Here is a 25,917-nt window from a genome sequence, read left to right as displayed (position 1 = left end):
TGGAGCTGGCCGCAGTCTGGCTGTGGGAACCACGCTGCTGTGAGCCCGAGGGGTTTCTGTGGGGTGTTTGGTGTTTACGCCTCGGAGTGAAACCGCTGGGTCGGAGGCCAACTCGTATTTGTCTGTGGACTTGCCAGACTGATTTCCAAGGTGATGCCCAGCTGGCTGGCCTAGGGGCTCACCGCGTGGTGCAAGAGAAGGCTCAGGAGGAGTGTGGGCTGGAGAGGCCTTGGCCCGGGATGGGCCGCTCAGCATCCACAGGCTGTGAGCGTCTCTTGCCACCCTGAACCCCACCCCAGGTCCCCAGAGCCCAGACTCTGGCCAGGGGCTGATTCCTCCTTTGTGGTCCGCTGATCCTCAGGGCTGACGTCAGGAAGGCAGTTTCCTCTGCAGTGCAGGGCTGGGGGGACCCCAACCAGACCCGCCCCCCCCCAAAGGACACCCAGGCTTGGCACCTTTGACTCAACCTTTATTTGCGAACTCTGAGGTCGAACGTGGTGCTCGGGGCTGCTTGGACCCAACAGGGATGGACCCGTGGCTGTGGTCTGACTTCTGCTCATCCCACCTCATCCCACCCCACCCCTGCACCAAGACTTCTCTCTCTCTTTCTCACTCGGAGCTGCTGGGTCCAGGCCACAGGGCTCCATGCAGCCCACACCCTGGCCAGTGACTGTGGGTGGCCAGCCAAGGCTTTCTGAGGCAGGGCAGTAGTGCCCACTTGGGCCCAGGCGGAGGTGGCTTTCCGTGCTCCAAGACGGACATCCCCAGGTTCCAGCAGCAGCTGGAGCTGGGGTGGTGGTGGGCAAGGCCCCCAGCACCGGGAGCCCAGCCCACAGTGGGCAGCTCTTGGACGCTGCAGAGGAGGAGACTTCTGCTCACAGGCCACAGTCAACAGGACCAATACCAGGGCTTGGGCCTGGCAGCGGCAGCAACAGCTGGAGCAGGCGGTGTCCAAGGGCTGCTGGTGGCCGCTGGGGATGGCGGCGCTGAGCAGGAGCCCTGGTGCTCATCCAGAGTGTGGGGCGGGGGGCAGGCGGTGCAGTCATGCGCAGAGCTGCCCCGGCAGGTGTAGCACGAGGCGTGGCAGCCGGAGCACACGCGGAGGGCAGGCGCAGCGGCGCGCCCAGGCCCTGCGGTCACTGCCGGCTGGGTGCTGCTGAAGTACCTGGGCGGGCAGTAGGAGAGGCAGAGGTGGCCCAGGATGTAGGCAGGGCCGTCACATTCTGCACGAGGGACACAGACGCGGAGGGTGTGAGGTGCTGCCGGCCTTGTGGGCCCACCTGCCGCCAGCCCGCCCTGGGCCGCACACGCACACTGACCACCTCTGCGGCCGACGCCTCCCAGCAAGTGGACCATGCGGCGCTGACCACTCACCCTGGCACAGCCCCTCTGTGTCCCGCTGCACACACGCGCTGCTGGTCACCTGGGGGTCTGAGGGCCGCTCCATCATGTCCTCAGCTGTCCCGTAGAGCAGCAGCGTGTAGCGGTACAGCGTCCCTGGGCAGGGGTCACGGTGGCATGGGGAGGGGAGAGGTTGTTGGGGCCTAGTGCTCCAGGCCCTGGCCCCCTCTGCTCAGCCACTGCCACCCAGAGCCCAGACCAGATGGCTGGGTGAGCACCCGTGTGTGCAGGGCCTGGACTTGGCCTCCCAGGAAGGGGACCCCTGCTGGCCCCGACAGGCCTGTGCACATGGTCTCTCCAGGGAGACCCGAGGCCCCTGTGGCAGTGGGGGCAACCAAGGTGGGGTTGGACGGTGGAGCCCCCAGCCTCAGCCCCGGCTCTCACCGGTGTTGAAATAGTAGCCCTTGTTCTCCAGGCCCAGGATCCACAGGCCCTGCGGGTCCTCGTCCCAGAAGTGGGTGGACATGAAGATCCAGTTGTTGTAGCCTTGGCCACTGACATCCAGGGGCCTGGGCAGGTGGCGGCACGGGGAGAAGGGTCCTTCTCAGGCGGGATTGGGGCCACGGGGCCAGAGCCCCCTGGGAGGGCCTCCAGAGGGCGGCAGTGGCTACCCGGGGCCGGTGGGTGGGGGTGGGCACACACCTGATGGCCACCAGCGTGGAGCGGGTGCCCATGGGGCTGGTGAGAGAGATCTCCAGGTCCCCACGGCGGCTGTAGGACAAGGACAGCTGCACCTGCACGTGCTCCAGGGAGCGGATGTAGTTGTGGCGGCCGGCACAGGCGGACACCTCCTTCTTCACGTGCATCCGGGGCAGGATGGGGCTGCAGGGGCGAGGACCCTCCAGTTGGCCCCCTGTGGGGTGGGCGCCAGCAGGAGGGTCTGGTATCCAAGATGAGGGGGCCACCCTCTCCTTTTACAAATGGGCGAAGGCCTTAGGGCTTGCCTCCCGGGGGCTCCCGCTCTCGGGTGGTGGTGGCTGGTGTGGGGGCGGGGAAGGGGGAGGTGTGCACAGTGTGCAGGGCCTTGGAGGGGCCGCCCTCACGTGGGGACATGCACAACCAGGATGGCACATTTCTTCTGGGGCTGTGTGGGCAGCCAGGTGCGAGCCATGTCCACCAGTAGCCCAGCGTCCAGCAGCCCGTAGCCGTAGTGGTGGCTCACTGTGTGGAGAGGTGGCGTCACTTTCCTGGTGGGCACAGCATTCCCGCCCCGACGGGCCCCATCGCACCTCGGCGCCCCACGCCATTGACCCTCCAGTCTTCGGCCTGCAGCTGCGCCGGCCTGGACGCGCGGACCACCAGGTGCTGCATGTCCCTCCAGCTCAGAAACGGGCTGCAGGGGGAGGGCAGGGGCAGTGAGCAGGGGGCTGGGCCTGCGGCCAGGTGGTGGGCAGGGCCCCCACCGTCACCTACTTGGCCTCCAGAGCCAGGGCGATCATGCCTGCGGCCAGCGGGGCCGAGGCGGAGGTGCCGGTGTGCTTGTCTGTGCACTGGTGGTGCAGATCCGTGGTGACCTGGGGGCAGGCGGAGGACGCAGCCCTTGTTCACAGGCACCAAGAACTGCACTCAGAAAGCACTAAAAAGCACACCAGGTGGCCACCTGTGTCATCCCAGCCTGGGCAACTTGAGGAGACGTGGCTCAGGGCAGAGTGCTCCCCGGCTGCGGGGCAGGCCTTTCATCCCAGGGCCACCGAAGGTAAAGGGGCAGAGCGCCAAGGTCACGAGGCACAGGTCAGAGGGCACGCCAGGCTCGGGTGTGGGGCGGTGCACCCAGGGAGCTGTCCCTGCCTGGGTCACGGGGAGGGTGGCCCAGTGGCCAGAGCAGGAGGACTGGGTGCCCACCTTGGGAGCCCTGGGAAGGTGGAGGGGAAGTCCTGCAGAGGCGCTGGGAGGCAGCTCGGCGGCCCAAGGCGGGGTTGGAGCAGCTGCCTCAGAGCTGGGGGCCTCGGTGGTGGGGTCGGGGAGGGTCACGGGCACTCACGATCTGCGGGTCGGTGACCACCCCGCTGCTGTAGGTGGTGGTGAGCGTGGAGGCGCAGGCCTCGCTGTACCAGGGCACGCGGCCCTGCTTGGTGGTGCTGCCCACGGACAGCGTGTGGATGCTGTTGGTGTAGCCATCGCAGTTGCAGTTGTCATAGTGCAGGCCACCATTGCCTGAGGCCCAGACGAAGAGTGTGCCCAACCCGCCGCGGCCCTGTGGGGAGGGACGGGGCAGGGCATTGGCCTGGCGCCCAGGCCTGGCCCTCACCCGGGGCGGGGGGGCCCTGCTCACCTTGGTCACCCCCAGCCGGAAGGCCTCCCGAGTGAGGATGCCCGGGCCGTCCACCGTGCGGCCGTCGTCCTCGGGGCCCCAGCTGGCGCTGTAGATGTGGATGTGCTGAGGCTGCAGGCTCAGCGACTGGGCCTCCACGACGTCCGTGATGGTGCCGTCCAGCATGCGCACGCCTGCGCGGGGGGCGTGGGCCTCTCCACCAGCCGCCCGCCAGGCCTGCCGCCCACCGTCCCTTTCCCTGGGGGCTCCGCCCAGGCCCTGTACAGCCGTCAAGGCCTGTGTGCCCACAGGTCCCAGCCTGACCCTCCCCTCTGTCCCGGGCTGTGCCCTAGGGGACCCGGCGTACCTCCAATCCGGGCGTTGAAGGCGACACCCGCCCCGCAGAAGTGGTTGTTGGCTATGGCAGCCACCTCCCCGGCACAGCGCGTCCCATGCCTGGTGCCAGGGCCAAGAAGTGCACCCCTGAGAGCCCACCTGGCCCTGTGGACAGTGGGTCCCGTCCCCTCACCCACAGGACCAGGACTCACCGGTTCTCATCACTGGGCGTGTAGCGAGGCTGGGGATCCGGGTCATAGTCGTTGAAGTCGTAGCTGGCCAGGGGGTCCTGGAGGCAGGTGGGGACAGGAGAGGGTCTGAGGCATCCCTGGGGCGGGGCCAGCCTTGAATCCGGGGCAGCCCCCATTAGCCACCCAGGGTCTCACATAATTGGCCCAGAGATCCGGGTGGTCCTTCTCGATGCCATCGTCCAGGATGGAGACCACCACCCCCTGCCCTGTCAGGCCCTGGCTCCAGACCTGCAGGATGTTCAGGTCCGGCTGCACCTGGGTATTCTGCATCAGGAGGGGTCTGGTCAGCGGGGCTCTGGCTGGCCTTGCCTGTCCGCCTGCCCCAGCCCAGCTGCTCACCATGTACCACTGCTTGGAGAACCAGGGGTCCGAGGGCTCCGCAAAGGAGCGCTTGAAACGCCGCCGCAGCGTCTGCTGCTCAAACCACTGCACCTGGGGACACAGCCGGACAGTCCAGGGCTTATCCCTGGGGCCTTTCAGGTGGGGGAGGGTAGACTAGAGGACTGTGGACCTCTGGGGAGGTTCTGTGTCTGTGGGGGCTGCTGCTCCTCAGGCCCATCTCCTCTGTCCTCTGTCTGCCCAAAGCTCTCAGAACACCTACCTTAGGTCCCACAGACCCATGGCCAAAGCTGAGGATGAGTGGAGCCTCTCTGATCCCAGCTGCCTCTTCCTCCCTCCCACATTTAGATCCTTGTGTCAAGGTCCCCCTGGGTCCCTCAGCATCACTTCAAAAAACAGCCACTTTTACCTCCCCATCCAAAATGACCACACCCTTTTCTTTTCTGGTTCTCCATTTCCCTGTCCACTGCCCACAAGCCCTACCTGTCTAGACAACTACCAGCCTCCTTACTGCTCACTAACAATGATTGCCTTCTTGTTCCAAGAGCCTGTGAATCCATTTCCACCCCAGGACCTTTGCACATACCATTATGCTCTTCTTCTGGCTTTTGCCATCCCTGCTTCTTACCTTCTTGGTACCCCCCAACTCAGCTCATATTCCCAGCCCCCATCTCAGTGGTCTGGGCCATTTTTTCTGGCTGCTTAGCTCCAGATTTGGGAACTGGCCCTGATTTCTCTCTCTCCTCCTGATTTCTTCCAATCCATCTGCCAGCCCTGGCTGCTGTCCTGCAAACTATGTATAGGTCACATCTTTCAGTCCTCAATGCTATGGGCAAGCAGCCCTCCAGGGCAGCCCACTCCACTTCACAGCACCCAGGGCTCCCCAGAATCCATCCTAATTCTTCATCTGGGCATCTGAGACCTTTTCTTGATAGGACAGGTTCTGATTGGGAGCAGACACCCCTCTGAGCCCCCAGATCACTGGGCAGTTTTGGCTTCCTACTCTGCAACTATTTTCATGCTGGTCAAATGGGCCATTTCCCATCTCTCCATCCTGAGGTGGGGAGAAAGGAAGGACCATTCATCCCTTCTTACCAGAGCGTTTGGGGCCCCTCATTTTTTAGGAAGGAAGAGGGAGTGGCAATAAGTGCCTACTCTGTACCAGGTCCTGGGGGTGGCATGCTCACACAGACCTCCTCATCTGGTCCCCACTGTGGGGACCAAGTGGAAACTGAATTGCTGAGTTGGTGACTTGCTGGAGGCCACTCGGCCACCATGGCAACCACAAGAATAACAGAAGGCAGCTGGTTGGCCCCAGGTGGCTGAGACCAAGACAAGTGGCCTCCCAGACCAGACTCACCTTGGGGTCTTTCTTCAGGCGGAGGCGGTGGCCCCAGTGGGGAGTCAGGGACTGCTGGGCCACGCCCCGGTGCCGGAGGTGGAAGTACTGCCCGTCAGGGAAGATCTGGAAGCGTGCCGCAGCCCTCTGCTGGGACCGGCTCCCTGATGGAGGCACTCCCACCCCTACCGGCCGGCCCCCTTGCTTGCATGCTCCCAACCGGGGCCCAGGTGGAAGCTTCTGGGAGTCCCAGAATCTCAGGTGGCCGTGGCAGGGGTATGCTGGGGGTTCTTGATACTTGGGGGGCCTTGGGGACCCGGGTCCTTTTTGTTGGGGTCTGGGGTCGCCCAGCCCCACCCTTCCCATCCAGACGGGTCCCACCCACCTGCCCCAGGTTGACGAAGCCAAATTTGCGTGCCAGGCGCTCGACCTCCTGGTAACCCTGTGTCACCCGCACGGCCCAGCTGCCAACGTAGATGGGGGCCGGGGCCGTGGCCCAGGCCACAGCCAGGGGGCGGACGAAGCCCAGGCTCAGGGCCAGGGCCAAGGACAGGCGCAGACAGAGCGCAGTCGGGGCTGGCCGCATGGCGGGGGCGGGACCGGGGGCGGGGCCTCCGGAAAGCCCCTCCCTCTGGCCAAACCGCCTAGTCGGCCCGGCGCCCGCCGGACTGCCGGCGCCATAGCAACCCGAGGGCTTCAACTCCCAGGGGGCCTTGCGGTTCCCCCAAGTGGGGCGGGAAGGCCCGACAGAAGCCGTAGGAGGGTACGCGTGTCCACAGACCTAAGCCCTCTGGAGCCTCCGTTTCCTCATTTGTACGCGGACCCAACTCCGGCCCACGGGAGCAGGTTCATTGTTGCCTAGGGGAAGGGGAAGCCAACTTTATTTGGCCCCACCCACTTTCTTCACACCCCTTCCTCGAAAATCAGCTCCGTCTCCGGTCCTCTCCAACCAGAAGTGTTTCTCTGGGTAAGTCCCGCCTCCTCTCTTAATCCCGCCCTATCCCGAGCTGACCCCGCCTCCCCTCTACTCCGCCCCGCCCCTGTCTGGCCTCGTCAATCGTCTCTGGCCGGTCTCTGGCCCTAACACCCGCGCTGCCCTCTCCTCTCTTAGCTCCACCCTCCTCAGCGATGCAGCCAATAATCCCCGGCCCTGACGCCACACCTTCCAACCAGCTACGTCCCACTCCTGCTCGGCCAATCAGCGCCCTCGGCCTCCGCGCCCCGCCCCCCTCGCGGCCGCCTCCTTCCCACTCCGTCCGCCTCCGGCCAGAGGGCAATGCGGCGGGGGAGAGGGGGCAGGCCCCTCCTCCTTTGTCCGCCCTGCCCTCCCATTGGCCGGAGCGGGGGAACAGGGGCGGAGCCCGGAACAGGGGAGGAAACCAACAGCCTGGGGGCGGAGCCGGGCAGCCCTAGCGGGGGCAAGGCTGCTCGGGCTCGGCGGGGCCGGTGCGTGGGGCAGCAGGCAAGCTCCAGCTCGAGCTGCCAGCCCCGGGCCCGCCGGTGCCATGGACGGCCTGCGCCAGCGCTTCGAGCGCTTTCTGGAACAGAAGAACTTTGTCACCGAAGCGCTCGGAGCGCTCGAAGCCAAGATCGGTGTCGAGAAGCGGTATCTGGCCGCGGGTGAGCCGTCGGGGCGCTTGCCCCATTGCACTGACGGGCACACTGAAGCGCTGGGCATCGAGACCTGACGCTTCTCCGACTGGCCCCGGCTGCGGGGTCCGGTCCGGGAGAGGCGCGCGTCCCGCTGCTCAGCATAGAGACCCAGATCGTGGGGAGGGAGAGGGTCTGCCTGCAGCCCCTGCCCAGTGCCCTCCCGGCGACCTTGAGTGAAGGCAACTCTGGGCCCCTGCAGTGCTCCCCTGTAGCCGTGGTCCCAACAGTTCTCTGCCCCTTCCGTCGGGGCCTTGGGCACTTGCCAGGCTGAGTCCAGTTCTTCCAGTTGCCTAACTAGGTGTGGGGGCAGTCTTGATGCCAATGACCTATGTGTCTGCCCCAACTCCTTCCTGAGTGGACCCGAACCTGGCAGTGGGTACAGACAGTTTCCCCCGTTTGTCCGAGGGGAAGCCCAGGTCCTCCTCCTGAAGCCCTCTTCCTGTACCCCGGTTCCTGACTTACTCTCCTGTCCTTATTACGTGTTGAGTTGGGTTGTGGAGAGCTGTGTGGGTTCCCTGGGCAGGAAGAAGCCGCGCACACGACTGTAGCTCCATTCCATTTCCATTGCCCCTTTTCAAACCTGTGCAGTAGGTCTATGGTCAGTGCTCAAGTGCCCTTCTCCCCCTTTTGTAGTACTCAGAGGTCCACTGCCTTTTCCAGGAGACCCTCCCCCTGGACCACAAGGACACTTGTCTGGTCTTGAGGCCTCTGCAGGGAGGGCTGTGCCCCATTCTTTGATCACCTTTTGTGGGCAGATTCTGGAGACCACCTTCCTCCCATTTTCCCACCAGCTGGGGGATTCCCCTGCAGGCAGCTCAAGGAGGGTCTGAAATCCTCCTCCAGACCCTGGATGCCCGCCAGTGCCCAGCCCCCCACCCCAGCAATTCAGCCAGGTGGCACGGGTGTGCTGTGCCTGCCCAGTGCAGGTCCTGGCCTCTGCCCTGGCTTTCCACAGGCCTTGCTGGTCCCAGTGGGTGGGGAATGTAGGTCATAGAGCACTTGAGGGGAGGGGGCTGGGTATCTTCAGGGAGAAAACTGAGGCACAGGGAGGCAGGGACTGGGGGAGGCTGCCTCTGTCTGGAGCATGGCCCCCCTCCCTGCCCCAACCCCATCTGTTGATCTCAGGGTCCCTTCCCCCCACAACCCTGATGTCCAAGGTCATCCTTTCATTGCTGAGACTGCAGGTTTAAAGGGATTTAGGAGCAAGAGCCCCTCCTTCCCCACTAGCCAACCTGGGAGAGCCCCTCCTTCCCCACTAGCAAACCCCAGGAAGGAGTCCTATCCCCCTTGAGCCTCACCCGGATATAGGGAACATTGAGCCTCACTGACCCCAGATGGCCCAATTCCATGCCCCCTGGTGACAGATAAGACAACTCAGAGGAGGCAGTGACCTAGAGGTCACATGGCCTTTTGGGGCCACCTGGGTCGCTGTCTGACTGCTCTGACTTCTGGACCTGGAGGACAGAGGCTAATGCAGGTGGAGGAAAGGGTGGGGTGATCTGGTGCTCTGCCCTTTGGTCCAGAAGTGGCCTCTATCTCTCTGCCGATAACAACCTCAGGGAAGGAGGGAGGAAGCTGTCCAGGGGCACCAAGGTTCCTTGTGTACCCTTGGGAAGCTGCTCCCCTGGCCTCAGAGCCGAATGAGATAAGGCAGAGGAGGCCCTGAGGCTGGCACAGTGGGCGCTTGGCAGATGCCACAGTCATTACTCTTTTCAGAATCAAGCTCAGGATTGTGGCTGAGCTCCTGTCCCCCTCCCTCATTTGTCTTTGAACCTCCATTGCTGGGAGTATGTTTTAGTGGCCAGAAGGTGTAGGAAGCAAGGGTCCCCTGACTCACAGCCACCTAGGTGGGAGCCACCACCCCCATTGCAGGTGGGAGTGAGACTCCACGGGAAAGGCTTGCCGCAGGTGGCAGGGAAAGGAGCAGGCTCCTCCAGCTCTGGGAAGACCTGGGGTCTCAGAGGGGCCGACACTGCCCCATGCGTATTTAGCCTTGTCTGGGGACATTTGTGGTTGTCCCACTGGAAGCTCCTGGCCGGGAGTGAGTGGAGGTCAGAGGTGCAGCTCAGCACTGTGCAGGGCCCAAGACAACCACTCCAGTGAATGGACTGGGCCCGCATCCGCAGGGTGGAGCCTTTACACAGGTCCTAGCCACTCAGCTCTCCCAGCTCCCCAGGGATCACGCACTGCCCTCCTACTCCCAGCACCTCCCACAGGACCTGGAGTGAAGTTCTTAGAACTGCAGATGGTCACTTATTCACTCAACCCATGCTCTCTGGGCAACTGCTTTGTGCTCACTCCACAACTGAGCCCTGGTTCAGAGCCAAGGTCCCTGCCTGCCCTTGGGGTGCTCACAGCATCCCACCATTTGCATGCATACACCTCAGGGCTAGTGGCCCTGGGGATGCATGAGCGCCCCACTGGCGGCTCGGGCATCCTGGAGGCATCACTGGGGCTTTGGCAGGAGGTGCTGGCCTCCGGGTGCTACCGGATGGTCCCTGTCTCCTGTAGGAGTCGTCATTCTGCTAAGCTTGTACCTTCTGTTCGGCTACGGGGCATCTCTACTGTGCAATCTGATCGGATTTGTATACCCCGCATATGCTTCGTGAGTGCCCTGGCTGCCCCGTGGGAGGGGAGCCTGGGGGGTGCACGTGGCCCCTGAGCCTCCTGCGCCTCCCGCAGAGTCAAAGCCATCGAGAGCCCAAGCAGAGACGACGATACCGTGTGGCTCACCTACTGGGTGGTGTACGCTGTGTTCGGACTGATGGAGTTTTTCAGCGACCTACTCCTGTTTTGGTTCCCTTTCTACTACGCGGGCAAGGTGGGGGGCCGGCCCCTCCTGGGGACCCCAGGACAAGCAGGTTACCCACCCTGGGGAAGAGAGGGCAGCCAAGAGTCCAGGGTGTGTGGGGTCTGGGGCCTGCCTCCAGGCTGGACAGGGACATGGACCGTCCCAGGGGCTGTCTAAGGGTAGAGGCCCAGTTCCTGCCCAGGTGGGTGTCTGGCAGGGACACTGAGGGACAGGCCCCAGTGTGACTGCTGTGCCCTGCAGTGCGCCTTCCTGTTGTTCTGCATGACGCCGGGGCCCTGGAACGGGGCTCTAGTCCTGTATCATCGCGTGGTGCGTCCAGTGTTCCTAAAACACCACGCGGCCGTGGACAGCGCCGTGAGCCAACTCAGCGGCCGAGTCCTGGACGCGGCAGGCGGAATAGCCAGGGACGGTAGGTGCTGGGGCCGGGGTCTCCGCCGGCCTGCCGGCCTGCTGCCTCCCATCCTGCCTCCCCTGGGCCTCGGCCACTCTCTGGGGTCTTCACCACGCCTCTGGGGCTCCCCTCACACACCTCTCTCTTGCATGCTCTCGGGAACCAGTGCTTCAGGCCCTGGCCCGCGGCCGGGCGCACGTCACCCCAGTGCCGGCAGCGGAGCCTCCGGTGGCCCTGGAAGCCCCCCGTAGGTACCCGGGGCGGGCAGGGCCGGTGCATGCCGGTGGCACTCATGTACATTGGACGTGCGTGTGCCTGCGTGTGAGTGTGCGCACCCTGTGTGCCAGCGTGCTGTGAGCAGGCGCTGTGCGTAGGACATGTGTCCTCACCTGTCCCTGTGCCCACACGGGAGTCAGCGGGCACAGGGTGGATGTGTGTGCCCGACTGCCCGGGTGACCACCTGGCCCCTGAAGGAGCTGACTCTATCACCAACGGCCTAAGTCCTGCTCCCAGCAGCTGGGCAGAGCCCTAGGGGTGGTGGACGGGATCACCCAACTGCCCCTCCCCGCCCTCTCCACAGCCAAGGCAAGCCAGAGCCCGCAGCTGAAGGACAAGTGAAGCCGCCCTCCAGCTCTGGCACGGACCAGTCCAGCAGGAAGGGGCGTACACCAGGCACCCAGCTCCCCACAGCAGGCACCCAGCACCCCACAGCAGGCATTCACCAATCCACATCAGGCATCCACCACTCCACATCAGGCACCCAGCACCCCACATCAGGCATCCACCACTCCACATCAGGTACCCAGCACCCCACAGCAGGCATCCAGCACTCCACATCAGGCACCCACCACCCCACAGCAGGCACCTACTACTCCATATCAGGCACCCAGCATCCCACAACAGGCACCTACCACTCCACATCAGGCACCCAGCACCTCACAGCAGGCACCTACTACTCCACATCAGGCACCCAGCACCCCATAGCAGGTACCTACCACTCCACATCAGGCACCCAGCACCCCACAGCAGGCACCCAGCACCCCATAGCAGGCACCCTGCACTCCACAGCAGGCACCTACCACCCAATAGCAGGCACCCTGCACTCCACAGCAGGCACCTACCATCCCACAGCAGGCACCTACCAGTCCACATCAGGCACCCAGCACCCCACAGCAGGCACCTACCACCCCATAGCAGGCACCCTGCACTCCACAGCAGGCACCTACCACCCCACATCAGGCACCTACCACCCCATAGCAGGCACCCTGCACTCCACAGCAGGCACCTACCATCCCACAGCAGGCACCTACCACCCCATAGCAGGCACCCTGCACTCCACAGCAGGCACCCTGCACCCCACAGCAGGCACCCACCACCCCACAGCAGGCACCTACCACCCCACAGCAGGCACCCAGCACCCCAAGGAGCCCTCTGCAGACTCCCAGGCAGAGCCTCGGGCGGGGCACTCAAGTCCCCTCCGGCCCACCGGGAGCCCCCTCTCTGCTGCCTCCACAGAGTCTCGCTCGCTGACCACCCCCAGCTCCATGTCCCAGGGCCAGGCAGTCTCTGGCTCTACCAGTGGCTCCCAGGTGGCCAGAAAGACACAGATTCAGCCCCAGCCGCGCACTGGCTTCTCCAACTCGGCCCCGGTGCCCTCCCCGCAGGCCGCGGGGTCCTCAGGGACCGGGCGGGGCCCCAGCACCACCTCCAACCAGGACCCGTCCCTTGGCCAGTCTCCTAGTAGCACCACCACCCCCTCACAGCCCCCCAGCAAGCTGCCCAGCGGCCCCCGCAACACAGCCTCCAAGGGCAGCTTCCCGCAGCAGAAGGAGGCCGCCACCAGCACCTCGGGACCCAGGTCGCCCGTCCCCTCCCACTCCGAGTCCTCGCTGGAGTTGGAGTGCTCCTCGGAGTCCACCACTGAGATCACCTACAGCTGGCCACACTGCCGACACCAGCTGCCCTGCCGCCGGCCCTGCTGGCTCCTGAAACACCTGGCCTACTAGGCACCAGCTGGACGTGCCCAATAAAGTTCCGGCCCCAGCTCGCGAGTGTCTGCTGCGCCGGGTGCCGGGCGCGAGTGCCGGCTGTGCAGAGCAGCCGCTTCACAGGGTGCAGGTGGCAGGACAGCCAGCGCCCCACCAGGCAGGTGCAAGCCCGGACCCCTCCTGTGTCCCCGTGTCGAGGGCCTGTGGTCAGCTGCATCCGCGTGCCCACTCTTCATTTAAAAACAAAACAAGATTTCTCCAGAGCCAAGAAGCGGCTGTCGTGCCCCGGCCTAGCTGCAGTCCCCCAAGACGTGTGGGAAGGGGACGCCAGGAGACTCCCACACAGTGAGGACCGGAGGGCAGGGGAGGGGAGCAGCTGCTGAGTGCACACCTGGGACTTTCCTGCCCAGGTGGCCCGAGTGCTGGGCATAACTACCTGGGCTGTGGGCTGGGTGGGGGGCGTGCTGGTCCAGGTGCCAAGGGGCCGTGAACTCCAGCCACCGCCCACTGCAGTTGCGCAGGGCCAGGGAGAGGGCAAAGCCCCCAGCAGGGAGCCCAGGGCCTGGCACTCAAGGGCAGTGTGAGGACACCAGTGGGCCCTGGCCAGGGCTGTCTTGTTGGCGTCTGAGTTCTGGGGATGGAACCCAGGGCACTTGACCACTCTGAACCCGCACCCCAGCCTCCGGGCCCCTGGGTCGCTGGGGGGACAGGCAGCGGCAGGCAGGGGACAGACGTGTTGCAGAAAGCTGAGCGTAGAACAGCGAGGGTGACACTGGTGCCCCCTGGGGACTCGCCCGCAGGTGGAAGCAGGGCTGTAGGCCCACCCGACCTTACCGTGCTCCAGGCTGTGACTGCAGTGCTCGGTGGGCCATGTGTCCCGGGGACCCTGCTGTCTGTCCAGCGCAGCAGTGGACTCCTGCAGTCCTTACCATGTGACCAGCTAGGGCTCTGGCGGCCCCACACACCAGGACAGTTTTCCAGAGAACAGGGCGACTCTGAGCTGCCAACCCACAGCCGCACGTCCTCTGTCTGCGCATTCGGTGGGGGCTCGGTGGGGACGGTGGCCGGGCATTCATCCATCTCCTCAACACACCTGAGCACCTTCTGATCTCGGCCCTGTCCCAGGAGCCCAGGGGCCAGCAAAGACCCAAAGAAATGTTCCTGCTCCTGCGAATTTGGCCAGGGGACCAAGGTGACAAGCGCGTCACGGGGAGAAGACAGCAGGGAAGGGTGGGGCAGCGGCTGTGTGAGGCGGTTAGGTGGGCGCTCAGCCAGAAAGGCCCACGGCAGCCCCGGAGTGGACGGGAGACCTGTGGACACTGCAGAGCGTCCCAGGCCCTGCAGCAGGACCAGCCTGGCATGCGGCCAGCAGCAAGGAGCCCTGTGGCTGGACCGGTGCCCTGGAGTGGACTCTAGGCTTCTCTGGGGAGGTTCACCAGGACGGAGGGCTCAGGGCCGTCGTGAGTTGAGCCTCGTCCACGTGGGCACTGGGGACAGGAGCACAGGTGTCCTCATCTGTGGCTGGGGGGTTTCCAGATGAGGTGTGGCACCACTTGGGAGGATGGGCTGAGCCCCTTGGCACCCCTCAGCCTAGGCCTCAAAAGGGCCCTAGCTCTGCCCCTCAGAGGGCGGCCAGGTGTGCCCACCTGGGCAGGCACACAGGTGGTGAGGAGGTGGCCATCCCTCTAGGTGGAAGTGGTGAGCTTCACTGTCTAATTCAACACGGGGTGCCACCGGCCACCCCCATGGGACCAGCCCCCAGGTCTCACCTCTCCCTCCGTCCCTGCAGACCCACGTTCCCTGTCCTCTGTGGTTCCCACCGGCACCCCTGGCACTTGACACAGTGAGGAGACGGCCAGCTGCCCTGGGCTTTTCATGTCCCTGCTCTAGTTCAGCCTGTCCATTCATCCACTCTGAGGGTCACCCGAGTCACGCCTCACTTTTGGCCACTGTGACCACAGCTACCAGGAATGTTCTAGAAATGTCCTTTGGTGGACTGAGGGCTTGTTTCCTTTGGGCGCGTAGACCTGTTGGGGGCTGTTGCGTTGGAGTCTTCTTTGGCCACGATGACCAAAAGGGGCATTGACCCTTTCCTCATCCTGGAGGCCAGCTTTGGAGGTCCAGCTGGGCTCAGGGCGTCCCTCCCGAGGCTCCAAGCAGGATCCTTAGCTCTGGGGTGCCAGGCATCCCTGGCTTGCAGCCACGTGGCTCCAGTGTCCATTTCCACGGACTGTCCATGTCTGGGTCTACTTACGTATGGTCAGAGACTGACCCAGGTGTTCACCACCGAGCCCAGCCTCCCCTTTTTAATTAATTGGTGTCCCTCGTTGTGTCCTTGTCTTGTTTCAAGTTTGTAGCTGCAGGTGGACACCACACCTTGATTTCATTTATCTTATGTGGTGCTGAGGACCCAACCCAGGGCCTCGCACGTGCTGGGCCAGCGCTCTGCCCCAGCCCAGCCCAGCCCCAGCCCAGCCCGGGTCTCACTAAGTTGCTGGGGCTGGCCTTGAACTGCCATCTTCCTGCCTCAGCGTTCAGAGTAGCCGGAAGCCTAGGGGAATGGCTGGATCCCAGGTGTGGCCACCACGCTCTGCCACCAAATTCTTTTTTACAGCAAAGATACCAACCTTCCCTCCCTCCCTGCAGCAAGTGGGCGTCCTGGGGCCCCACCTCCGACCTTCAGCCCCTGGGTGGTCTGTGACTGGGCCGGCCACCGTGCTGGGAGGGCACTGCAGTGCTCCGGGACAGGAGGCCAGGGTTTGGGGAGTGACCAGCCCCATGCAGGCTACAGGTTGTGCTGTCTGTAGAGAACAACAGCAGCAACAGAAGTGCCCAGGGCCCCTCTGCTGGACCGGCTATCAGCTGATATTCTGCAGCTGCTTAAATACTTCTGCCCAGAAAAACGGCTGTCCTTGGTCTCGGGCGCTTCACGGCGCAGGCTGCACACAGGGTGCACGTTACAACTGCAGGTGTCACCTCCAGGTGGGCAGTGACTCCCGGTCCTGGGCTGCCATGAGCTGGGCTTCTGGGCAGGTTCCCTTCTGGGTGATGTCTGTGGTTCCCGGCGGGCTCTGCGCTCTCTCCCCAGGGGGAGTCAGGTGGCGCGGTGAGGGCAGGCGGGCTCCTGGCCCGGCCCTTGTGGTTCAGTCCTTGTCCCTGTAAACCAGCCACAGCGCACGGTTTCGCTGGGTTTCTGTGGGAGCTATTCTGCTCCTTTTCCATTTCCTTTGGGATTAAAATGTCTTCATCTGTTTATCCAATGGTTTGTTTTAAAGCTTAGAGCGAATTGAGAGAGGCGTGGGGGAAATTGCCGGGTGTTGGGGACACCCCTGGAAGCCTCCTAGTCGGAAGCGCAGCTGCAGCCCAGTCCCTTCCTGGCCCCGGTGGCAGCTCCTCCCCCCATTCAGCCCGGGGTCACCCTGCGGACCTGGACATGGTGTTGGAGCGCCCACTGGCTGCGCAGCGCTCTCCTGCTGGGCCACAGGCCCCGCCCTGTCCACCCCTCCAGGACCCCCAACGAAGCCGGATGGAGGACCGCCCGGGTCTGGGCCAGTGGAGACACGTGGGGAGGCACCAGGCAGATGGGTGTCGCGGGGCACCGCGGGGAGTGGGCCTCATCCTGCAGCCGGGCTGCAGCTCCTCCAGAACCCCTGTACTCTCTGGGCAGGGCGGACCCTGGGCTGCCTGCCATCACTGAAGGCCATAGGCAATGAAGCACTGCTCCCAGGCCTGGGCCTGTTCAGGGACTGTTGGGTCCCTGGAATACAGTAGGTGCTCAATAAATAATGCAGGAATGCCTGAACAAACAGAGGGACTGGGGAAGGGCTCCTGGAGAATGCGGCTCCCGTGGCCAGGTCCAGGAGGGTTTTACAGGGTATCCACAGAGGGGCAGGGCCTCTGGAGGTCGCCCGTGAGGTCAGGGCTGAGTCCAGCACCCTGCCCTCCCCTGCCCGGCTGCAGCGGCTTGGAAGGGGCTCTTGTGCGGCAGGGGAGAGCGGACCATTCCTCACCCCAGGCCCCCAGTGTCCCCAAAGGACACTGCAGGCTTCCATCAGGGTGAGAAAGTGGGACTGTCTCTCAGGCACACCCCAAGAGGAGGGTCTGCAGAGTGACCATGTGACCCCACAGACACCTGCCGGCACCCGCCTGGGCATGGCCCCTGGTTGGAGAAGATACGAGAACACAGGGGCAGGGGCTCTGACCTTTCCCCCCCAGAGAGAGCTCAGGCCTCTACAGGCTCAGGGCTGGGCACAGCCCCTTTGTCCCCTGCCTCCCTCCTTCCCTCCTTGTGTATGTCCTGTCCTTGCCCCCAAAGGCTGGGGCACAGGAAGGGAGGAGGGTGTGACCCTGTCAGCACACGCTGAGATTCTTCCAAGGCGTCCCTGAGTTCCTGTGGCAGAATATGTGCACCAAAGAGTCTTGTTTTTTTTTTTTTTTAAGTGTTTATAAAAATTAATAAATAAGAATAAGAGGTTGAGTGGAGCACAGTAAGGCACACCTGTAATCCCCACAACTCCAGAGGCTGAGGCAGAAAGATGGCAAGCTCAAGGCCAGCAGCCTGTGCCAAAATGAAACTTTTTTTAAAAAGGTGGACACTAGTCTGTTGACTGGAGGAAACCCAGGCAAAAAAGGAAATCAGTAGATGATGGTTCCTGGTTAGGCATGTCTTCTAAGGGGCATGCAGGCTTGTGATTGTGTCTTTGAATATAGAAGCACGTGTATGTGAACGGCTGAGAGGTGTGAGCACAGGAGTTAGGGAGTTAAACAGGGAGGAGCTTCCTGGTACTCAGGGAAAGCAGGGAAATGGATGCATTACAATGTCCTGTTATGCCTGTTATCCTCTGTGACATGTTTGTTCCTGACTGTCTCTAAGCAAGTGTGAAGCAAGGAAGATGAAAACAAGCACAAACTTTCTGAGTGTAAAATAGCTATGAGCTTCCTGGAAGACAAGGTGAGGGGGGAAATGAGTCTTCTCAGTCTCATTTCATCCTCCCTAGTGCCTGCCTGCTTATGACTGGATCTGACTTCACACAAAGGTTGTCTGTTTGTGACAGGGAATCACACCGCTGCAAGTGGTAGGTATTTCTGAGCTCCCTTGAAGCCAAGGTAAAGGGGAAATAGGCGAGGTTTGAGCTTCCTCATGGGGTCCTTCTTGCTGCGTGTGGTGTAGGTCTCCTCCAAGGGCTCAGACAGGACAGCGCCGGGCAGCCAGGCGGATGCGGCTGTCCTCAGCAGGGCTCCAGGGCCGGGCGTAGCCAGCATGGGGCAGCAGCAGCCTGTCCTGTGTGCCATCAGGGCTGACCAGACGCCGGAGAGCCATCAGGTACTCCTGCTGGGGGGCCAGTGGTGGGCAGGGGCAGTGGGCAGGTGCCCACACATACTCTCGAGTCCTCAGTGGCCAGCGGTTCTTGTAAATGAGCTGTATGTGCACCTCATAGCGGGTCTCCTGGGCCTGGCGGTGGCGGCCCACAACACGGGCCTGGAACACTGTGTGCAGGGTGGGTTGTGAGTCAGCTGGGCACCCACCCCGCACACCCGTCCACATGCCATGGCTGGAAGAGGGGGCTGAGGGTCAGGTGGGGCCTCAGAGAGCCCTGGGGACCGGGGTTGGCTGCGGCCTGGGGTCCAGTCAGGTCAGGGATCCATGAAGAGTTAGTGATCACACCAAGGAGTCAAACTAGGGTCAGAAGGGGCTGGGGCTGGGCTCGCCTAGCAGGTGTGAGCCACCGGTCAAGTCCTCAGCACCACATAAAAATAAAATAAAGGTATGTGTCCACCGACAACTAAAAAATAATGTTTAAAAAAATTAGGGTCAGAAGAAGCCATCAAGGGTAAGCAGGTCAGGGTCAGAGGTCAGCAGGGAGGAATGGGTCAGGTCAGGTTAATGAGCGTTGGGGTAGGGTTCTCACCAAAGTCGCTGCCGCAATAGTGGAGCAGCCGGTGGGCACGACCACGGGTGTCGGGGCAGGGTGGGCAGGGGTCTGTGGGGGGCGGGGCTGTGAGGGGCACAGGCCACACTCCTTGCCTGCCCCACCCTGCCCGCCCCACCTCACCTGGGGCCAGGGTGGGCATCAGAGGTGGGGGAGCAATGGGGGCCCGAGCCTCCACCTCCCGCGGCTGTGGCTGCCGCACTGGCCAGCCCAGGGCCTGTGTCTGCACCTGGAAGGGCCCGTAGCGCTCTCGAGGGAGCCAGAACTCAAACTGGATGCCGGGGTTGGGCTCCTGCAGGAGGATCTGGAGTGGGGCACGCAGGGCAGGGAGCTGCCCTTAGGCCCCGAAGCCCAGGCTCCTCCTGAGAGCCAGCCTCCCGCTCCGCCCTGCGCGCACCTGCAAGAGCAGGTCTTGGGAGGTGGGCCCTGCTGCGTGCAGTGTCTCCTGCGGCGCTGCGGCGCGGGCGTAGACCACGCGGGTGCCCGCAGCCTCGTAGGTCCCGGGCGGACTGACCTCCCAGTTCCCGTTGAGCACGTAGCGCCCATCGACCCCCATCAGCGCTGCAAGGAAAGAGTCGGCCAGGCTCCCGGGGTCCGGCCCCACCGTCTCGGTGACCCCGTCCCCTCCCGGGCCCTGCGGTACCCAGGTGGTTGCGACTCCGGTGCGCCACGCGGATGTGTCTGGCGCCCTCGGGGATCAGGGTCACGTTCCAGTACCCAGCGAAGGCACCTGGGCAGGAGGGTAGAGGTGCGGGGTGGGTGCGGTGCGCGGCGACTCGAGGGTTAAGGGAGCGCGGCGCGCAGTCGGGGGGCGGGGTTAGAGCTCCAGTGCTCCAAGAGGGTGGGACAGTCTGCCTCCGGCCAATCAGGATGACGGGCCAGAGGGGCTGGGCCACACACTGCCCAATAGGAGCGGGACCGCACGACGCCTTAAAGGGCCCGCGCCCGCCAGGGCACCGGGAGGACGGGGAGGGCGGTCACCAGCGTCACGGAACACGCGCTGCACGAAGAGGCAAGAGTCGTTGGCGCCGCCACAGCGGCCGCAGCGGTCCTCGAGGGCTCCGGAGCCCAGCACCCCATCACAGCCGGCGCTCTGCGGGGTGCGGAGGGGAGCCGTCACCGGGAAGGGGCGGGGCGGAGGGGCGGGTCCGAGCGGGAAGGCGGGGTGGAGCCTGGGGTGGAGCCTGGTGAGGGACGGGCCTGAGGCAGCCCGTACAGGGCCCGGGGCGGGGCCTTGGGGCAAAAGGGCGGAGCCTGGGACCGGATATAGGAGGCGGGGGTGGGGCTGAGAGGAGGTGGGCGGGGCCAGGCGAATCCTTACCAGGCAGCGACCAGCCACGCAGAGGCCTTGCGCACCTGGGCTGCAGGGGGTGCCGTCCAGGACACGGCCAAAGCTGTGATAGAAGGCGTGTCCCTCCGCCAGGCAGTTGAGATCGCACTGGTTGGGTGCTGGGGGCAGAAGTGAGTGGGACAGTGACCTCCATCGGACTTCCAGTCCCCCTGACTGGAGCTCCATCCGGCAATCATATGGGCAGATGAGGACCAGAGATTCACCAAAGCCACATAGGAAGCTGCAGCAGAGCCTGGACTGGACCAAAGGCCACCTGGGGCTCCCCCAGGGCGCACTGATTCATTCATGAGTGGCCTCAACATCAGGGGTCCATTTGTACTGTCCATCAGTACCTTCCTTCCTTCCACAAGCACTCACTGAGCACCTACTGCTTTCCAGACACCTGTGGGTTCTGAGATACAGCACCAGGCAGAACTCAGTTAGCACTGGGGCCCTGCATCCAGCAGGTGACCAATTAAGTGTCTGCCCAGTACTAAGTCACGTGTAGCCTGGGTGTGTCCCTGCACTCCTGGCCTCAGTTTCCCCTCTGCCTAACAGCATGGTGAAATGGGCTGTCCCATCACACCCACAAACACACAACCCTGCCGGGAGCGGGGACGCACACCTGTCATCCCAAGGGCTCAGGAGGCTGGGGCAGGAGGATTGAGTTCAAAGCAGCCTCAGCAAGTTAGTGAGGCGCAAAGCAACTCAGTGAGACCCTGTCTCTAAATGAAATATACATATAAAAGAGCTGGGGATGTAGCTTGGTGTTAAGTGCCCCTGGGTCCAATCCATGGTACCAACACACACACAGTCCTGATCCCTGCCCAGGCTCCCTCTCCCTCTCACCCGACGGAGCCTGGCCGGCAGACCCTGCCTGGAACAGATTTCGACCTGGCCGGGGTAGGGCACTGTGTGTGTGGGAACATGGCAGGGTCCTCCAGCTCTTGGTGGGGGTGGGGAGCAGGGAAAGAGAAAGAAAATCAGCCCATGAGGGTGCACCTTCTCCCTCCTAGGCCTTCCTGTATCCTGCCCCTGTGGAGGCTGAAGCTGCCTGTCTCCCTGGAGGGAGTCTGGAGGCGTGCTGCCCCGGGCACAGTTATATAACCCACTATTTTCAGCTCGATGCAGCAATGTTTCCTGTGACTGCGATGAGTGTGAGTACGGCCAGCCTCTGCAAATCTGGCACTTGACCCTGTGCAGAACGGATCTGCTCTCTGGTGCTGCTTCCCACTTCACTTTGCCAACTCCTACGTAGTCCTCAAAGCCCCAACACTAATGCCCCTTCTCTGTGCAACCCTTCAAGTTCCTCTCTGGCTGTCAGCAATGAGTCGTTCACTCTGGAACCCTAACCACAGGAGGCCAGGCTACTCACCGCCATGGAAAGGGATCCATTGATAGGTTTTCTGGGTGCCCAGGACAGGGTGGCCATTGTAGAGGGCACACTGTAGGTCTCGGAATGGCACAGCCCCTGGGGGACAGTCCTGGGAGCAAAGATGGGGATCAGCCCCCAGGGAGCCCAGTAGCAGGGATGTCTTGGGAAGCAAGAGGGCTTCTGGGCAGCTCCGAACTCACCGGCAACTGGCAAACGCGGTACTCGTGGCTGCTCTCCCAGCACGGTTCCTCCCCGGGAAGCCTGCGGACGGGCCTGCGTGTGGTCAGAGCCCAGGGACCCACCCCGGCCAGGCCTGCGCACCCTTCGCCCCCAGCAACCCCACCCGCATTCCAGCGGGATCAGCAGGATTAAAGGGCACAGCATGCGTGGGCAGGTCCTGGGCGCGGCCAGGGGCTGGGCGCAGGGCTGGGCCAGCGGGCAGGAGAGGCGGGCCAGGGACCCCAGCACTGCCAGCCAGTGGCTCCTGCTCACCGGATGCAGCGCCTGCTGCGCACTGAGACGCCCCGCCCACAGGAGCTGGAGCAGCGGCTCCAGGACCCCCAGGGCGTCCACTCCCCCGGACCCTACTTGGGGAGAGAGAAGCCGGTCAGCCTGGAGGAGAATTGGTGAACCCACGCCGCTGGCCATGTCCCCATTCCTGTCCGGCCCTGGACTCTACTGCCCGCCCCTTACCTGAGCGCTGCTCCCTAAAACACAGTTCAGGAGGGTCCACAGCACGAGCAGAAGGCTCTGGAAGGGTCGGGGTCTCGGGGGGCAGAGGGTGCCGATGCAGCGGGTGCCAGCTAGACCGATGCTGAACCCCATCTCCGCCTTAGCTGGCTGTGTGATCTCACACAGTAATCAGACCTCTCTGAGCCCCCTTTTTGTCTCTGAAAAAAATAAGGTGATAATAGGGTTTTGAGGGATGGGTTGGATCAAGTAGGATCCAGAGGTGGGTGCTCAAAACTATCTGCTCTTGTTATTGAATGTGTATTATAATGCACACAGTAGGTGCCTAATTAATGTTTGGTGCGTGAAGGAGTCATTCCAAGGATAGTGCACTATGGCTCCTGGGCTGGGGCGCCCCCCACTCTCCACCTCATCATTGCTTCTACCTTCCTGTGTGGCCAGGGGCCCGCCACTCCGCTGCCCCAGGCCTCAGCTTCCCCATCTGTGCCGTGGGGACCACCTGGATTCAGTCCATGATTCTGTGAGACCCTGCAGAGGGTGCGGGTGGGGCTGGTCAGGAGCCTGGCCCAGGCTCAGGGTCCCCCGGCTCCCAGCTCCTAGACCCAGCAGCAGCGGGGACCTCCTGCTGGCTGGGGCAGGGACAGGGAGCGGTGACCTGGCCCAGGGCCATCTCTCCCAAGGGGACAGAGCCTCTTGCTGCCCACTCCCCTGGAGATCATGGCCTGCACGGAGGAGGGAGGCCAGACAGGTGAGCCTCAGCTCCCAGATGGGGAAGGTCACCTCCGGCCCTCAGTCCCCAGTCCCCCGGTGCTGACACTGGGCCTCGGGACCCTGAGGTGACTGCAGAGGTGAGGACCTGGGGCAGCTGCAGCCTGCTCCAGGCCAGGGCCTGAGCGCCCTCTGGGCCGAGTAGCAGCTGACTCTTGTCCTCTCTGGCTCAGGCAGCGGGAGGCACAGGGGCTTGACCTCCTGACAACGCCCCACTGACTCGAGCCCGGGGTGGGGTCTAGGTGATGGAAAATGGGGGCCACAGAGACAACCTTCCCCCTCTCCGACCCCCATTCCCAAGGTTCCTCTCGGGCTGTTTTGGCTGCTCACCACTGGCAGAGTGATCCGGGGCAAGATCACTGTGGGCCTCAGTTTCTCTGAGAATGAGGGACCACAGAGCTCATGCCTACCCTGGATTATTGCCCTCACAACCCGGTCCCCCTAGTCCCACGGGGCCAGGGAAGGGGAGGAGTAGACCTCATTGCTGGCGTTGGGCCCGGATAGTGGGAGGATAGGAAGAGGGACTTACCGGCTGCATAGAGCCCAAGCGGCGTGTCCAGGTTTCCCGGGCGGCCCCAGGGCGAGCGGAAGCGGCGGGGCCCGAGGTGCGGGTGGGGGGAGCTCCGGCGGCCCCTCCCACCGGGGCCTCCCGGGGCGCGCCCAGGCCGGGGTCGGGAGGGGTGGCGGCTCCGTGCGCCCCCGCGCGGCCAGCGCGCGCCTGGACGCGGATCTGCGGCAGGGGACTGACTGCCCGAGCGAGCCCTGGTCCCGCAGAGCCGCGGCCTGGTGTCCTGGCGCCAGGGTGGGGTGACCTTGGAAAGCCCAGACTGACCGCTCCCACCCCCGACCCGGGACTGCTATTCTGGGCTTCGCGATCAGGGCCCGAGAATGTGCCCCACCGAGGTCGCCTAGCCCTGGGTCCGGAGGCCGGGCGCTGCCCCCTCCTGCCGACGCCGGGATTGCGCCCCGCGGGGTCTTCTCCCCTTCTCGGCCCCCGCGGCCGCCTGCGCCGTGCTGGGGACCCTCCACGCCGGGCTCCCGCGGTCCCGGGGCGCCCCAGCCAGGGCCCCTCTCACGGGGAAGCGCGGTGGCCCGGCCCGGGGGACGGAGAGACCCTCCCAGCGCGCATTCCCGGGCGCTGCTGTCACCGCGCGCCCCACCCGCCTCCCGCCCGCCCAGCCCGTCCCCGGCTGCCAGACGCGGCTTCCCAGCCAGACCCGAGTCCCAGAGGTCCCTCGGGCCCCGGCGCTGGCCGCACCGTCCCCGACCTCAGTTTCCCCGTCGCGGCAATGGGGCCGACCGGGGTCTGCGCCCAGAAAGGGCAGCCGGACCTCAGCTTTTGGGCGCGGACGGGCGGTGACGGGGACGCCGCGGGGTCTGTGTACCGCCCCCGCCCCGCAGGGACAGCGCGGACGGCCCGGCTCTGCAGCCAGCCCCACAGCTCCCCGCCACACCCGCGGCGCCCCCTGGCGGGCGGCCCGAGGGGCTGTCCTGACCCCCGGGCTCAACCGGGCTCGCCTGCGGGTCCCCTCCTCCAGGCCCCCATCCTGCAGCCCCCCGGCCCTCACCACAGAGTAGGGGCTGGCGAGGCCGGGGCCACGGAGCGGCGCTGGTCCTGCGGTCTACCTTCCATCCTCCAGCACCTCAGAGCAGTTACACTGCCCTGTATTAAGCACCACCTGTGTGCAGCCGGCTGGAACACCTGGCCCATCACAGGCCCATGGGGCCGCAGCCACTGGGAAGGCATGCCCCCGACCCTGATCCCACCATGGAGGAAGGAGCCCACGCTCCAGCAGGCGGGAGAGGGGCAGGAGGCTCTTGCTGAGGAGGCCTAGCCACAGAGAGGTCAGAGGAAAGGACTCAGAGGCCCTGGGCCCAGGGAATGAGGACCGGGTCTGCCCAGTGGCCTGGGGCTACAGGAGGCTGCCCTGATTTGGGTGGCCAGGGCCTGGGCAGGTGGTGCCAGCCCTGCTTGGGAGTTGCGGGCAGGTCCACCTGAGGCCAGGTAGAGTAGGGAGCTCAGCCTGAGGGACAGGGAGCCCCAGGGTGAGCCTTGTGGTGGGGCTCTGCAGTGGGGTCCCCGCGTCCCGGTGCTCAGGGGCCTGAGTGACAGAGGCTGGGGTGGGGGAGGAGAATGGCCACAGCTCAGGTCCCTGAGGCCGCAGCCCGGGGCCTCTGAGGGGCAGGTGCCAGGCCAATGAGAGGAGGGCAGAGGATGGACCGGACCAGCACCAGAGCAGGCCAGCGGTGACCTTGAGGGACATGGGACACTGGGCCTGATGCAGAGGTCCAGAGAGGAGGGGAGAGAAAGCAGGACAGGGAGAGTGGGAGCCCCAGGCCTGGGGTGGGGGCTCGGGAGTAAGTGAGGCCCTGGGCAGTTAGTGGGCAGCCGGAAGCCCCAGAGGCTCCCTGATCATGGAGGCCAGTCCACTGCAGCTGCCTGGGGAGGCCTGGGCTGTGGGGTCGGCCGGGCTGCCCCTCTGGCCCCGGGTCCTCTGCCCCTGGCTCCTCTCGGTCCCGGGTCCCGGCAGCAGATTCCCCAGGAGGCTCAGAGCAGAGGCAGCTTCTGGGCTCAGCAGCGTCCCAGCAGGGGGCTGGGGCTGGCCGGCACTCGGGGTGTATCCCAGTAGGCTCCTCCCAGCCTTCCTGGCCCCACCCCTGCCTGGACCCCAGCTCAGGACGCCTGGTGGGCCCAGCTGGGACCCCCTCCTTGAGGCAGGGTCAGGACAGGACAGGGATCAGGCTGCTGGGCTCAAGTCCCAACCAGGTGGCTCAGCTGGGCTCTGCTGCCTCTGTGGTCTCTCGGCCTTGGGGCTTAAGAACCTCAGGCCTCTAGTTAAATGCACGACTTTGTGCACCTGGAATGCGTCAGGAGTGTGGATTTTATAGTGGACGTCCTGACCCTGGGCGTGGCCCGGTGGTCAGTGCCGGTCTCCCTGGTGGGGCCCTGGGTTCCATCCCAGCACTGCTGAACGGATCAACAACGGCAGAGGGACACAGGCAACTTTGGGAGGTGACAGGCGCGTGCAGGACCTGGGTGGTGCCGGTGGCCACTGGGGTCCT

At 64.2% G+C, this 25,917-nt stretch overlaps 3 protein-coding genes across 9 annotated transcripts; 1 reads left to right on the top strand and 2 right to left on the bottom strand.

Annotated features, from left to right (window-relative positions):
* Nucleotides 1-472: 472 nt before the first annotated feature.
* Pcsk4 (proprotein convertase subtilisin/kexin type 4) lies at nt 473-16,088 on the bottom strand. Of its 2 annotated transcripts, XM_026413904.2 has the most exons (15): nt 6,303-6,503; nt 5,939-6,043; nt 4,579-4,671; nt 4,375-4,503; nt 4,201-4,277; nt 4,020-4,108; nt 3,674-3,846; nt 3,383-3,595; nt 2,815-2,915; nt 2,631-2,734; nt 2,445-2,562; nt 2,044-2,223; nt 1,786-1,910; nt 1,375-1,497; nt 473-1,223 (listed from the first exon to the last, which is right to left on the bottom strand). In XM_026413904.2, the coding sequence occupies exons 1-15, from the start codon at nt 6,501-6,503 to the stop codon at nt 889-891; spliced, it is 2,166 nt and encodes a 721-aa protein (XP_026269689.1). In that variant the 3' UTR covers nt 473-888. The 2 variants fall into 2 exon arrangements, with proteins under 2 accessions (XP_026269689.1, XP_026269690.2); XM_026413905.2 differs by lacking the exons at nt 5,939-6,043; nt 6,303-6,503 and adding an exon at nt 13,596-16,088.
* Reep6 (receptor accessory protein 6) lies at nt 7,336-12,786 on the top strand. Of its 3 annotated transcripts, none has more exons than XM_026413906.2 (5): nt 7,336-7,537; nt 10,082-10,175; nt 10,253-10,391; nt 10,623-10,791; nt 12,537-12,786. In XM_026413906.2, the coding sequence occupies exons 1-5, from the start codon at nt 7,423-7,425 to the stop codon at nt 12,695-12,697; spliced, it is 678 nt and encodes a 225-aa protein (XP_026269691.1). In that variant the 5' UTR covers nt 7,336-7,422; the 3' UTR covers nt 12,698-12,786. The 3 variants fall into 3 exon arrangements, with proteins under 3 accessions (XP_026269691.1, XP_026269693.1, XP_077652768.1); XM_026413908.2 differs by lacking the exon at nt 12,537-12,786 and adding an exon at nt 11,354-11,483; XM_077796642.1 differs by lacking the exon at nt 12,537-12,786 and adding an exon at nt 10,940-11,338.
* Nucleotides 16,089-17,205: 1,117 nt separating the features above from the next.
* Nucleotides 17,206-23,990, bottom strand: Adamtsl5 (ADAMTS like 5). 4 transcript variants are annotated; one of them, XM_026413984.2, is made up of 12 exons: nt 23,384-23,990; nt 22,090-22,286; nt 21,889-21,980; nt 21,597-21,669; nt 21,397-21,505; nt 20,013-20,140; nt 19,673-19,784; nt 19,335-19,421; nt 19,089-19,252; nt 18,815-18,995; nt 18,671-18,742; nt 17,206-18,248 (listed from the first exon to the last, which is right to left on the bottom strand). In XM_026413984.2, the coding sequence occupies exons 2-12, from the start codon at nt 22,219-22,221 to the stop codon at nt 17,947-17,949; spliced, it is 1,452 nt and encodes a 483-aa protein (XP_026269769.2). In that variant the 5' UTR covers nt 22,222-22,286; nt 23,384-23,990; the 3' UTR covers nt 17,206-17,946. The 4 variants fall into 4 exon arrangements, with proteins under 4 accessions (XP_026269769.2, XP_077652765.1, XP_026269771.2 ...); XM_077796639.1 differs by lacking the exon at nt 23,384-23,990 and adding an exon at nt 22,512-22,600; XM_026413986.2 differs by lacking the exon at nt 23,384-23,990 and adding an exon at nt 22,512-22,600 and having other exon boundaries at nt 18,815-18,983.
* Nucleotides 23,991-25,917: the final 1,927 nt, after the last annotated feature.

Source organism: Urocitellus parryii, chromosome 3 (assembly GCF_045843805.1).
Source record: "Urocitellus parryii isolate mUroPar1 chromosome 3, mUroPar1.hap1, whole genome shotgun sequence".
Lineage (NCBI taxonomy): Eukaryota > Metazoa > Chordata > Mammalia > Rodentia > Sciuridae > Urocitellus > Urocitellus parryii.
Note: the sequence above shows the minus strand (reverse complement) of the source record. Positions and strands in the feature narration are given on the sequence as shown.

What these genes read in the sequence shown, in the direction of transcription:
- Pcsk4 (XM_026413904.2), bottom strand. Translation starts at nt 6,503, where the DNA reads ATGCGGCCAGCCCCGACTGCGCTCTGTCTGCGCCTGTCCTTGGCCCTG. An exon ending in GCTTCGTCAACCTGGGGCAG is followed by an intron (nt 6,044 to 6,302) that starts GTGGGTGGGACC and finishes GCACGCTTCCAG; the next exon opens with ATCTTCCCTGACGGGCAGTA. An exon ending in CAATGGCGTGGGGCGCCGAG is followed by an intron (nt 2,563 to 2,630) that starts GTGCGATGGGGC and finishes CTCTCCACACAG; the next exon opens with TGAGCCACCACTACGGCTAC.
- Reep6 (XM_077796642.1), top strand. Translation starts at nt 7,423, where the DNA reads ATGGACGGCCTGCGCCAGCGCTTCGAGCGCTTTCTGGAACAGAAGAAC. An exon ending in GAAGCGGTATCTGGCCGCGG is followed by an intron (nt 7,538 to 10,081) that starts GTGAGCCGTCGG and finishes TGTCTCCTGTAG; the next exon opens with GAGTCGTCATTCTGCTAAGC. An exon ending in CTTTCTACTACGCGGGCAAG is followed by an intron (nt 10,392 to 10,622) that starts GTGGGGGGCCGG and finishes TGTGCCCTGCAG; the next exon opens with TGCGCCTTCCTGTTGTTCTG.
- Adamtsl5 (XM_026413984.2), bottom strand. Translation starts at nt 22,221, where the DNA reads ATGGGGTTCAGCATCGGTCTAGCTGGCACCCGCTGCATCGGCACCCTC. An exon ending in TTTTAGGGAGCAGCGCTCAG is followed by an intron (nt 21,981 to 22,089) that starts GTAAGGGGCGGG and finishes CTCCCCAAGTAG; the next exon opens with GGTCCGGGGGAGTGGACGCC. An exon ending in CGCAGCAGGCGCTGCATCCG is followed by an intron (nt 21,670 to 21,888) that starts GTGAGCAGGAGC and finishes GACCACACGCAG; the next exon opens with GCCCGTCCGCAGGCTTCCCG.